This window comes from Suncus etruscus, chromosome 13 (assembly GCF_024139225.1).
Source record: "Suncus etruscus isolate mSunEtr1 chromosome 13, mSunEtr1.pri.cur, whole genome shotgun sequence".
In the NCBI taxonomy this organism is placed as follows: domain Eukaryota; kingdom Metazoa; phylum Chordata; class Mammalia; order Eulipotyphla; family Soricidae; genus Suncus; species Suncus etruscus.
The window spans coordinates 97,243,305-97,256,939 of NC_064860.1; the positions used below are offsets into that span (position 1 = coordinate 97,243,305).

Genomic DNA, 13,635 nt, shown 5'->3' on the forward strand with positions numbered 1-13,635 from the left:
GCACCTTTTTTTTGCAAAGCTCAGATCACACAACCACACCTTGAAAAAATCTAAGAGAGGTTAATAACAAGGCCCAAGACAGAATTTTCATTTACAGGCAATTTAATGTGATCCTGCATCCTCTTATATAGACAGGGTAAGAGGGGCAGGCAAAAGGCAATGTCAATCATGCTTAATTAGCAGTTTCCATGGAAACACCTTGTAACCTTGGGTAGGGGCTGCCTAACTACATTCCTAAACTCTTAACAGATTTATGGTGGGGCTAGTTCTCAGAAAATAACTTTATAAAAACAATGTCGCACAAAAACAATAATGAATGCCTTGTTAACTTGATAATGTGGGTTAGGGGAGTATAGCTTCATTCCTGGGAGTGGTACCAGGCTGTGTTCCTCTCCTCTGGGCCAAAAAGTTATTTGTTACTTTTGTAGCTGCATTTTTTCCTGCTTGCCCAGGGGCTTTGTAGCAAAACAGCACGTAGACAGTTTGCAGGTGCAAGATTGGAAAATGGCAGAGAGGTTTTGGCAAAGTGGCCACTGTCAGATCACGGTAACCAACAGATAACCCATATTATAAACGAAAAGGGGGAGATTACTACAGATATTGCAGAGATTCAAAGGGTAATCAGAGACTACTTTGAGAAACTCTATGCCACTAACCATGAGAACCTGGAAAAAATGAATAAATTCTTGGACTCTTATAACCTTTCATAGTTGAATAAGGAGGATGTAGCATATATAAACACCCTATCTCTATTGAGGAAATTAAAACAGTAATCAAATGTCTATCCAAAAATAAAAGCCCAGGCCCAGATGAATTCACTAATGAATTCTTTCAAACTTTTCAAGAGGAACTACCACCAATCCTTGCCATGCTCTTTCATGAAATTGAAAAAACGGGAACACTTCCAAATAGTTTTTATGAAGCCAATATCACCTTGATACCAAAACCAGACAGAGATGCTGCCAAAAAGAAAATTACAGACCAATATCCCTGATGCAAAGATGCAAAGATCCTCAACAAAATCCTGGCAAATAGGATCCAATGCCTCATCAAGAAGATCATTCAATACCATCAAGTAGATTTTATCCCAGGAATGCAAGAATGGTTTAACATCTGTTAATCTATCAACATAATACACAATATCAACAAGAAAAATAAAAATCACATAATCATATCAATAGATGCAGAGAAAGCATTGAATAAGGTCCAACACTCATTTTTGATAAAAAAAACTCTCAGCAAGATGGGAATGAAAGGAACCTTACTCAATATAGTTAAGGCCATCTACCACAAACCAGTGGCAAATATTATACTCTATGGAGAAAAACTAAAACCCTTTCCTCTAAATTCTGGCACAAGACAAGGCATCTCAGAGAAAATAATGCCTAGGATACAATGGGAGAAATTATTCACCCAATACCCATCAGATGAGGGAATAATATCCAAAATAGACAAGGCGCTGACAGAACTTTACAAGAAAAAAACATCCAATCCCATCAAAAAATGGGGAGAATAAATGGACAGACTCTTTGTCAAAGAAGAAATACAAATGGCCAAAAGACACATTAAAAAAATGCTCCACATTACTAATCATCAGGGAGATGCAAATCAAAACAACAATGAAGTACTACCTCACACCACAGAGACTGGCACATGTTGCAGAAAAACAAGTACAATGGGTGCTAGAGAGGATGTGGAGAGAAAGGAACTCTCATTCACTGCTGGTGGGAATGCTGTCTAGTCCAGCCTTTATGGTAAACAATATGGAGATTCCTTAAAAAAAAACTGGAAATTGAACTTCCATATGATCCAGCTATACCACTCCTCCCTTCCTCACACCAATATTCATTGCAGCACTATTTTCAATAGCCAGACTTTGGAAACAACCAAGATACCCTTCAACAGATGAATGGCTAAAAAAACTGTGGTATAGATACACAATGGAATATTGTGCAGCCGTCAGGAGAGATGAAGTCATGAAATTTTCCTATACATGGATTACATGGAATCTATTATGCTGAGTAAAATAAGTCAGAGGGAGAGAGATAGATACAGAATAGTATCACTCATCTATGCGTTTTTCAGAAAAATAAGACATTTTTGTAATAATTCTCAGAAAAAATAGAGATGAGGGCAGGAAAGTCCAGCTCGTGATATGAAGCTCACCACAAAGAGTGGTAACTGCAGCTAGAGAAATAGCTACACTGACAACTAACATAACAATGTGAATGAATGAGGGAAGTAGAAACCTGTCTCAAATACAGAGGTGGGAGATTTGGGGCATTGGTCATGGGAATGTTGCACTGGTGAAGGGGGGTGTTCTTTATATGACTGAAACACAACTAAAATCATGTGTGTAATCAAATTGTATAAATGATGATGTATAAATGAAGATGATGATGATGAAGAAGGAAAAAAGAAGAGAAAAGGTGGAATAAACTTTCAGGCTGCTCATAGAAGGAATATGCTGAAAGGCCAACATGAGAAAGAAGTTGCAGATAGAAAATGCAAGCAAGAGGAACAAATGGAGACCGAGCACTTTGCTCTGTAAAGCATTTCAGATGCAGCTTGTGTGAAATGCATTTTCAAAATAAAATTTATTGTACTGTATTCCCAGCCAAACAACATGTAATCTACAGTAATAAAAACATATCTCAAAAAACAGATATATTTTAAAAAATTTTATTATTTAGTTTGGATTTTAGGCCACATCTAGTAGTGCTTAAGGAGTACTCCTGGCTCTTAACTTAGGAATTCCTCCTTATGATGTTTATATGGGATGCTGGGATCAAACCCAGATTGGCCACATGCAAGGCAGATGTCCTTCAAACTGTACTATCATTGCAGCCCTTTCTATTGGTGGATTAGGAACACCAGCCATCTGCAATTTTGTCCAGTGGAAATCTGTCTTTGCTAGTCCATGGCCTTCCAGCCCTGATCACATTCTCTGCTTCTGTCTTCCCTAGGACCTCAATAACAGCCTAAACAGACAGTATGAGGAGAAGGTGCGTCCCTGCATCGACCTCATCGACTCCCTGCGGGCTCTGGGTGTGGAACAGGACCTGGCCCTGCCTGCCATCGCCGTCATCGGGGACCAGAGCTCGGGCAAGAGCTCGGTGCTGGAGGCCCTGTCGGGGGTGGCCCTGCCTAGGGGCAGTGGTAAGCGATCACCCCTGTGTCAGCTCAGGCTGCCACGGAAGGGATTATAGATATACCAACATATTTCTTCTGGTGCTGAGGGTAGGCATCCACAAGAAGAATGTGGGCAACTTAAACCCCTCAAGGCCACTCTTGGGAGTATGGACATGTCTTCTCCCAATGTTCTAACATTGGGTGAGAACATTTTGTCTCTGTGTGCACTTGTTGGAGTTTCTTTTTTGTATGAAGATTTTTGTTCCTATTAGTTGTGCCAATGAGGGGCAACTTCCACCCTCCTGATGTGTTTGGGACTGAAGAAGTTCCCCTCAGCTGATGACCAGGAAAGAACAGGCGCCAGGCTGATGGCTAGAGACACTTTATTCTGCTCCAACTCCTATATATACCTATATAGGATGGGGGGATTGGGATACATGCAGGGTATCAGGGTCAGGGGCATAGCAGAAGAATAACCAAGGGTTAGTGAGGCGCCTAAGCCCCACACACAAACACTGGGGCTTTGGCATGTTTCAGGAGTTACACAGTGGGCAACAAAAGTGGTTTATAAATAATCTTTCCTTTAACCTGAGTTCTCTGTGAGGGAGGGTGCAAGGCCTGGAGTCAAGCCTGCAAATAACCACTGATCCTGGGAGGATGGCAACCATCTTGGTGCTGTTCTTCCCCATCTCTGGAGTGATGTTTCTGAAACTCACCTCAAGGAGAATCCCCAGACTGGAAAATAATTGTCCAGGTAGTGAAATTACCCCACATGCTATATTTCCAACCCTAGGTAAATGGGCCTGAAGAAGAAGAATTAATAAACCAAGCCAGTTAGGAGAGAGTCATTAAGTGAGTGTCTTTTTGCCTTGTGATCTCTCTATGCACCAACCAAAACTGACCTTTTTTAACCTTCTTTTATTAAATGAGTACCAATTCACCTGGGCAGGGGAGGGTAGCATGAGATCCAGGTGGACTTTTACATATCAAAGGGATAGGTTTAAGGGAAAGAGGAAGATGGTGGAATGCATTTGTTTTGGGTTAAAAGCTGGGTGCCATCTTACACCAGACCAGTTACTCTACAGGATCACCTGAAGCAGTTGCTTTATGTGATTCCATTTATCAGGTGACTCATTGCAAGGGGAGTCCAATGATTACTAACTGGTTCTAGTCCTACTATTATGATCCCATTGAACCTTCCCTCCAAAGGCTGCCACATCTGGGGCTGTGCTTTAACAAGTGAATGTGAGCAAGGCTCAGGCCCTCATGCCCTCTCTTCACTCATTCCCCCTGTGTGAACCCAACAGATTGGGTGGGTAGATGTGTCTGACTCCTAGAATTGTATGTGTGAGGCTCTCTTCCATGAGTTCCCCTCCCAAAAGGTGGTAAGCACCTAGGAGATAGTTGGTACTCTAGGTCAGGGCAAATGCTGTCTCAATCCTGAGCCCATGAAGGCAGCCCAAGGAAGAGCTAGAACTTCTTGAAATGTAGGTAGAAACAATGAGGACCCCAGAGTGTGACCTTGCAGTATGGCAGCCTGCTTAGGAAACATGGGGGTTGGGGGAATTGGAGGATGCAGTTTTGTGTCTACAAGATTCAAGTGGAGATTATCATCAGAGTTGATGGCACAACACTGGGCTGAAGCAAAAACCTTTCAACTGAGAGATGCCAGGATAAATGAACCAGTCATTCATCGTGTGAGTTTGAGGTTGAAGTCACCAATATGTACTGCAGTCACTGGCAGGAAAAATGCAGTCATTTTTGAAGGTTCCTCCAGACCAATCCGAGGGCCAGACTGGCAGAAGGTTGGCAGAGTGAGTGAATCTTCCTCTAGTAGTTCCCTGGCAGTGGGGGACTGTTGTATTAATTATTAAATATATAGCCCTAGTGGTGTGGATGGTGAGGCCTTTCTCAGCTCAGCCCGGCGCCTGCAGCCCTTTCGGCCCACGGGTTTGTATGTAGCAGGGTAACAGCAAATAAATAATCCACAGCAGTTAGAGGAAGTTTTGGAAAAAATCTAATTTTATTACAAGGCCTTAACCACCATGTATGGCTTCTAAGCTAAGCAGCCTCTTTCCTGATCATCTGCATCCATCCGATGTCTGATATCTCTCCCCTACCCTCCAGGTAACAACTTAATCACCTACCACAGACCCCTCTCAGCTGTGGGAGGGTCTCACCATCTAGGTGAGATAGGCAGGAAGTTGGGGGAAGAGTAACAGTTCCCCCTTTTTTGCTTAAATAAAAGAAATGAGAAAAGGTTAACTTTTGTTCTCCTGACCTCTGCCAAAGGCAGTAAAAATCTAATAAAATCCAATGCATCAAAGTTTAAAGTGTCTCAAAATATCAGCCTTTCCCATAACTTATACACATCACATTTTTACCTAGACTTCTCTGAGCATAAACATTAGAACTTTTCTGCCGATACATTCATAATTTAAAGTTTTGTTTTGTTTGTTTTTGGGCCACACCCAGCTTTGCTCAGGGGTTACTCCTGGCTGTCTGCTCAGAAATAGCTCCTGGCAGGCACTGCACAGGGGACCATGTGGGACACCGGGATTCAAACCAACCACCTTTGGTCCTGGATCGACTGCTTGCAAGGCAAACACCGCTGTGCTATCTCTCCGGGCCGTAATTTAAAAATTTTAATGCTATTTCTCCAAACACTTTTAGACTGGATCCTGGCTTGGGGGACCATATGGGATGTCAGGGGATTGAACTGCAGTCCGTCCTAGGCTAACATGGGCAGCGCAGACACCTAACTGCTTGTGCCACCATTCCGGCCCTTTAAAAGCAGTTTTTCCTTAGATGAACTTAGCTAGGTTTCTGTTCTTTCTCTTTTTCTTTTTCTCCATCACTATGGTGTCCAGACACCGGTAAGCTGTGGCTGTCTCCCCCCCAGGGTGCGCAGAGTGCGTGGGCTGGCCACGTGTTTTTACTCCATGGAACACCAGGTCCCATGGCTGTCCCTGGCTGGACCTGCCACGTAGATCCCATTTGCCTGCTTTAGTGCTCCCCCGCACTGCTGCCTCTCTGCCTCTTGGTGCTGGAGCACTGTGCCTGTCTGCAAGGAGCACAGCTGTCACTGTGACCACTCATCTGGGAGTTTAAAGCAGTTGAGATCACCTGAGCCTGAAAGTCCAATAGTTCAGAGCCAGAATCCAAGTTGCGGGCTGTTGGTCTTTATCCAGATACCAGTGCTCCATCAGTTAAGCCCCCTTTTTCTGGTCTTTTTTCAATCAGTGGCTTCTATAAGTGTCTCGAAATTGGGAGGCTGAGCTCTTCAGAAACGGCACTTTTTGTAGGATAAAGGTCATAGTCCTAGGCCTCTGACGGGGGTACTCCAAGCTTTCAGCTCCGTCTTGCTCTGCTGCCTAAAGGAATCTCCACCATGATCAGCTCAGGCTGCAGGTGGGCCAACTGTTTGGGCTCTACATTCTCTTCCAGCTGAAGAGAGCCACAAGGCCAGGGAACTCACCGTCATCTCTGAGGTCTTCTTGGGTCCAGGATTCAAGCCTTGGTCCCTGTTTGGGTGCCAATATGTTGTATTAAGTATTAATTATATAGTCCTAGTGGGGTCCATGGTGAGACCTTTCTCAGCTCAACCCGGCGCCTGAAGCCCCTTCAGCACGCAGGTCTGTAGGTAGAAGGGTAATGGCGTAGAAATGATCCACAGCAGTCAGATGATGTTTCAGGAGTAATCCAACTTTATTGTAAGTCCTTAATCGCCATATGTGACTTTTAAGCTAGGCAGACTTTCCTGCTGCTCTGCATCCATTCTGTGCCTGGTATCTCTCCTCTAGCCCCAGACAACACATTAATTACCCACCACAGACACTGTCGGAGATAGGCTGGAAGTTGGGCGAGGGGTAACGGGACTACTAGCTGTTGGGAGCAGCCTAGAGCATCGCCCAATGTGTCCCTAGGGATTGTGACCCGATGTCCTCTGGTATTGAAACTAAAGAAGCTGATGGGAGAAGATGCACAATGGGAAGGCATTGTCAGCTACCAGGATTTTGAGATTGAACTCCAGGATGCATCCGAGGTGGAAAAGGAAATCCGCAAAGGTAAGTCCCACCCCCTGTTGTAGGAAGCACCTCTCCCTGCATTGGTAGTCTGGCCAAACCATGTCTTGTGTTAGCCACCATGTTCCTGCACCTATCTCCAAATCCCTCCTCCACTCAGGGTTCCAGTTTCTCGCACAGTCTTGCCTTTCTCCCCTTCTCCCCTTTACTACTTGGCACCATGACTGGGATGCCAGAGACTGCACATCAATTTATGGTGTTGGCCCTTTTCATATTTGAGCTCTGAGAATCACAACAACAGGGGCCAGGGATTGCTAGGGGCATGTGGGTTCTATGGATGTTTCCTAGATCTCATGCTGGCAAGCCACCCCCAGGGCCCCTTTGTTGATGTAATGACAGTTGGACTTGGACACACCCCTTGAATAATCGAATTATAGTAACAGGTGGACCTGGACATAACCCTGGACATGCCCCTGTCATGTAAGGTATTAAAAATATCTTGGACAGTTGGAGGGGGCCCCAGGAGAGTCTCCAGAGCAGTGCTGGCTGGTCTGTGGGGGACCAGAGATAAAGCATTAGAGAGATGCTGTCTGCTTTGTATCTATCCCTCTATCTCTGTCACGAACTCTTGCTCTTGATCTACAGGTCTCCCCTCACTTTTGCTTTTAATCTACAGGTCTCCCCCCACCTCCTCTAGCCAGTGAATTTCTATTTATCTCTCTCTATCTCAGAAAACCCCTGGGCAGCCCCAGACTTGAGCCTCAGGCTTCAGACTCCAGGCAGGAATTAAGACACTTGGTTTCTACTCTCTCTTCTCCTCTGTCTCCTCTGTCTGGGCAGCTACAATTTAGTAGGCACCTGGCTATACCCGCCAACTGCCCGCCCCCATGTCCCTACAAGCTTTGCATCATCTGCCCCTTGCAGTCTTGGGCCCTTGCATCAGTGCAGTCAAGCAGCTATGTAGCCTTTGCAGTTTTGTGGCTCCTGCAACTGACACCTGGCAAAACTTTACAGCTTATTGCAGTAATCTGCAGGAAATAGAAGTAATTTTGTACCCCTGTTATCCCTTTTCATTCCCATGAAGACTAGTGCCATGAGCAGAATCCAGCCTCTGAAAAGGGTTGTCTACAATGGGCATCAGCATCCAGGAGGGCAGCTCAATATTGGCTATAAACTAGGCGCATGTTGCCTTATTTAGGGGCCTCCAAATTCCATGCATCTGTTGGAGCATAAATTTGGATAGCGGGTCATGGAGAGCCCCATTAGCCTTGGGTAGAGGCATTCCCAAAGGCTGAATGGCTCTTCACTCAATCATTGGGCCTTTTCACAGAGATGACTTGTGTATTTGCATAATTGTGACTTAAAAAAAACTTTATTGATTGGTTAATTGGTTTCTGGGCCACATCCAGCAGCGCTCAGGGACTACATCTGGCTCTGCACTAAGAAATCGCCCTGGCAGGTTGGGGTACCATATGGGATGCCAGTAATTGGACTGGTTCCCTCCTGGGTCAGCTGCATGCAAGGCAAATGCCCCACCACTGTGCTATTTCTCCAGCCCCCATAATTGTGACTTGTGTCCATTCTTGTCAGGATTTACTGAATGGAGACCCCAGTTCACCTGCCTGAAATACCAGCCAGAAAGACAGATAGGACTTGGATTAAGGTGTTTGGCTCATGTCAGGAGAGATGAAGTCATGAAATTTTCCTATATGTGGATGTACATGGAATATATTATGCTGAGTGAAATAAGTCAGAGGAAGAGAGATAGACACAGAATAGTCTCATTCATCAATATCTTTTACAAAAAATTAAGGACATTATTGTAATATTGCTCAGAGACAATAGAGATGAGGGCCAGAAGGACCAGCTCACAATATGAAGCTCACCACAAAGAATGGTAATTTCAGTTAGGGAAATAACTACACTAACTATCATGATTGAAGGAACTCCCTTAGGGAGAACTTCGCTCCAGGCTCAGGATATGCGCGCACCCACAGAGACTTGGAGACCAGACTTCCTGTAATAACACGAGGGATTTAATATTCCAGCATGCAGGGACTGAATCTCATACCTCAGAGTCGAGTAGAGGAGATTCGGCCCCCCTCCAGACTTCAGCACAGCTTTTATAGGGTAAAAAAGACCATACATATCATGAAACACACCTGCCAGGAAGGAGGCATCTTTCCTTATCTCCGGCCACAGAAGAAGTTATGCGTTAGTTCAAAGGAAGGGGAAGTGAGGAGTTCTCAGGGAATAGGGAAGTGAATAGTTCGCAAGAAGTTAGGGAGTTGGGGAGGTGAAAAGTTCGCAAGAAGTTAGGGAGTTCTTCTTCTATTTGTTATTTTCCAGTCCTTACTTATTAATTTTTATTTTTTCCACACCTTTTCAATGACAAGCTTAATGAGTGAGAGAAGTAGATGTACAGGCAGGGTTTAGGAACGAAGGAGGGAGGGCATTTGTGGTAGGAAGTTGCACTGGTGAAGGGGGATGTTCTGCTGATGACTGAAACCCAACTACAATCGTGCTTGTAATCATGGTGCTTAAATAAAGATTTTATATTTAAAAAAAAATGGTGCTTGGCTCAGCATGCAACCAATCCCATTTCAATCCCCAGCACCACCAGGAATGGACTCTGAGCACAAAGCTTGAGAGTTAAACCTGAGCACTGCTGGGTGGCTGGGTGGGGCTTACTATAACCCCCCAATAAACCTTTGATTAGAAACCATCATGTTTCCTCCTGTGATTTCTGAGGATGTGTTTTAGGAATTATGAAACAGTTTCTTAATTTCAGTTTTATTTTGTGGTCCATTCTTTTCATCATTAATGGGAAAATTAACTGCAAAAGTAAATGAAGCCGGTAATATCATAGATCAAGATGTAGAAGTCATTGGTGAGATTAGAGTTGCTGGATGTCGAAGTCACTGGTGAGGTTGAATCTCAGGTTAGTAGAGTACTCACCAAGAGGCATCTACCAGCCACTTTGGGAGAGTAACTCCGTTTGTTGTAAGTAGGAAATGGATATTTGTAGTAGGGGAGAATAAGGTGTGGACACTGTGTCAGCCAACCAAGTAGGATGTGAGAGGAGATTAAAACAGGGCGTGTGCTTAAGGTGATTAGCTACAGTGAGCTATCATATGAAGACCCATCCCTGAAGACAGTTGTAGTTACTGGCAGGGGAAATGCAGAGTTATCTTTGAAGATTTCTCCTGGCCCCTTCTTGCTTCAGAAGAGTCAGTTTGCTCTCTGTTTGCTTTTAAATCACAGGAGGAAGAGGAGCTTTCTGAAGATTTGCAGGAATAAAGTGTTTCCACCCTGAGATTCAATATAGTTTTTTCTTTTTTTCTCTCCTTCTCCAGCCCAGAACATCATAGCTGGGGAAGGCGTAGGTATCAGTCATGAACTAATCAGTCTCCAGGTCTGCTCTCCCTATGTTCCAGACCTCACACTCATTGACCTTCCTGGCATCACCAGGGTGGCCGTGAGTGGCCAGCCAGTGGACATAGGGTACCAGGTAAGACTTGAGGCTCCATCCTCCCCCCCCCCTCTGTGGCTGCTGTTGGTGGGAACAGGTGGGGAAGGAGAGCCTGGGCCCTACCGTGAGTTTAAGGCTGAGTTTAAGGGCTTCATGTTAGAATGCATAGAGGAGGGGTGGTCCATGGACTCCTCCAAGTCAGACAGATGTTTCTCTCCAAAGAATATGACAGACTCAAAAACGGGAAATGTGTCTTTTTTTATTTTATTTTATTTTATTTTATTTTTTGGTTTTTGAGTCACACCCGGCAGTGCTCAGGGGTTATTCCTGGCTCTATGCTCAGAAATCGCCCTGGCAGACACAGGGGACCATATGGGATGCCGAAATTCAAACCACCGACCTTCTGCATGAAATTCAAATGCCTTACCTCCATGCTATCCCTCCAGCCCCCGGAAATGTATCTTATACATGTTTTATAGGTGGCTCATTTCTGGCTAATAGTCTTTTTGTTCTTATCTTGGTTTGAGGGCCATATACAGTGGTGCTCAGGGCTCACTCTTGGCTCTGCGCTCAGGGGTCACTCCTAGTGGGATTTGGAGATGAACTGCGGGGATGTTAGAGAATGAACCCTTCCAAGGTCAAAGCCCTCCCCACCATACTATAGCCCCAGCCCCAGTTAAGAGTTATTTTGGTGGCTTATTTAAGCTAGTGTGTATTGCAAAGAGTTTTATTTGGGAAGAAAGAGAAGGAGCTGTGAAAACCTTTCTGTACCTGGGAACCTTAAAGACTCATTCTAGGGCCATTTGAGCAAGAGTCAAGCCATTGTTTTAACTATTTCTTTTTCTCTGTAGTTTGGTAGTGGGGCCACAACTGGTGATGCTCAGGGGTCACTCCTGGCTCTGAACTCGGAAATTGTTCCTGGCCATGCTTATGGAACCATGTGAGGTGCCAGGGATAGAATCTGGGCTGTTTGGCCACATACAAGGCAAGAATCCAACCCAATGTACTATCAATCTGGCCCCAACCTTTTTTTTTTTTTTTTTTTGGTTTTGGGGCCACATCTGGCGATTCTCAGACTCCTGGCTGTCTGCTCAGAAATAGCTCCTGGCAGGCACGGGGGACCATATGCGACACCGGGATTCGAACCAACCACCTTTGGTCCTAAATCAGCTGCTTGCAAGGCAAACGCCGCTGTGCTATCTCTCCGGGCCCTGGCCCCAACCTTTTATTACCTTTATCACAACCCTCATTATCTAAAGTTCCAGGAGAATCTTGAAGAGCCCAAACCTCTTATTTTTGGCCCCCAAAATGACTTTATTTGGTGTCCCGAGCAATAACACAGCATGGAGGGCATTTGCTTTGCACAGAGCCAACCCAGGTTTGAGCCCCAGGATCCACATGGTCTTCCAGACACTGCCAGCAATAACCCCAAAGTTATACTGCAGAGGCAGTATAACCCCTGAGTAACCCCTGAGCAAAGCTGGGTGTGGGAGAAAAAAAAATCAAAATCAAAATGACTTTGGATGAAACTCACCTGGGAGCCTAAATGAGGCCTGTGTCTTTGCCTGCTTACTCTCTTTCATGTTCATCCCTTCCACTTCATGTTTTCTCACAGATCAAGAGGCTCATCAAAACATACATCTCCAAGGAGCAGACCATCATCCTGGTTGTGGTCCCCTGTAACGTGGACATCGCCACCACTGAAGCGCTGAGCATGGCCCTGGAGGTGGATCCTGAGGGAGACAGGACCATTGGTGAGAGGAGGGAATTATTCCCCAAACGGAGAGTCAAAGAGTTAAGACAAACTAGAATCCTGACCTTTGGGGAGAGACATGGGTAAGGGTTGGTTTTTCTGGAATGCAAAGGATTTGGATTCTATTGATTCCTAGCTCTGTCCACGTGCTCAACAAGGGCCGGATGGCTACAGAGGGTGGGACTCAACCAGTGGGAGAAAAACTATATCAGATAATGTCTAGGGGGGAGGAAATAAGCCCAAGTGCCCATGTCCAGGCGATCAATGAGCCACCTGTGAATAACATCTGTATAGTAGAATGTTACCCATGTAAATGGAAGGAAACGCTGGTGTGGAATATTCTCACTATTGTAAAAGGATGGAAATGGCAATGCCTACTACAATAGCAATGGGACCTACAGCATTAGGCTCAGAGGCAGAAGCTAGCTGTCAGAGGATTAAATCGATATAGGGGATCTCTGGAAAATTATTACTCAAGCACAACCATACATGCCCCCTGGGGGCCACCAGCATGCTCCAAGGAGGCCGCAGATGGAAATGACATTGACGCTGGTACAAGACGCAGGGGGTCCACTGGTATAGCATGGGGCGAGTGCTATAGCAAGGAAGCAAGGCTGGAAGGGAGAGAGGGGTGCTTCTAGTCAGAAAAGAGTTAACAAAATCTCCTCTCAAGACAGGAAGTGGATAGTGGGGGCCATGGCCTGGAAGAACAGACTAGGAGGAGGAGGGAGTCTTTAATGGGCATAAAGTTTCATTTGGGGAGAAGAATTTCTAGAGATGAAGGAGGTTGGACATTTCTGGAGTGCCAGGCCATGGATGCCACAGTCACACATCCTGGAAAATGACAAATTATATAGGAAACACTGTTGGGTTGGAAACAGCAGAGAAAACGTATGGGTCAACAAATGTGAATGGATCCAAGTGTGGGCAGAGGCTGCCTCTGCCCTACTGCCCAGTGTTTGATCAGCCCCAACTCTGACCAGTCAGACAGCGATCCAGACCTTGGGTAAGGGGCTTCCTGTTATGCTTTGAATCCATAACTCCTAAGTCCCTTCCCTTATGCCCTTTACACTGATTGGTTAGATCTACCTGGAGGGTATATTGTTCTCATATTCTTGGGAACTGTCAGACCACCAGTTTCCTCCTTTTTGATGGATGGACCCTTGACAGGTCATGGTTGGGAGGTTTAAGACTTGGCTGGAAGGTAACTAGGCCAGCTCACTCTGCCTTACATAAAGCCTCAGTCTAGAGAG

At 45.2% G+C, this 13,635-nt stretch overlaps 1 protein-coding gene across 1 annotated transcript in view; it reads left to right on the plus strand.

Annotated features, from left to right (window-relative positions):
• Positions 1 to 13,635, plus strand: part of MX1 (MX dynamin like GTPase 1) — a 32,487-nt gene that overhangs the window by 3,768 nt on the left and 15,084 nt on the right. The window contains exons 3-6 of the mRNA XM_049785425.1: positions 2,970 to 3,159; positions 7,059 to 7,199; positions 10,514 to 10,668; positions 12,245 to 12,383. Of these exons, the coding sequence (XP_049641382.1) occupies positions 2,970 to 3,159; positions 7,059 to 7,199; positions 10,514 to 10,668; positions 12,245 to 12,383 (625 nt within the window). The remainder of the gene's footprint in view (positions 1 to 2,969; positions 3,160 to 7,058; positions 7,200 to 10,513; positions 10,669 to 12,244; positions 12,384 to 13,635) is intronic.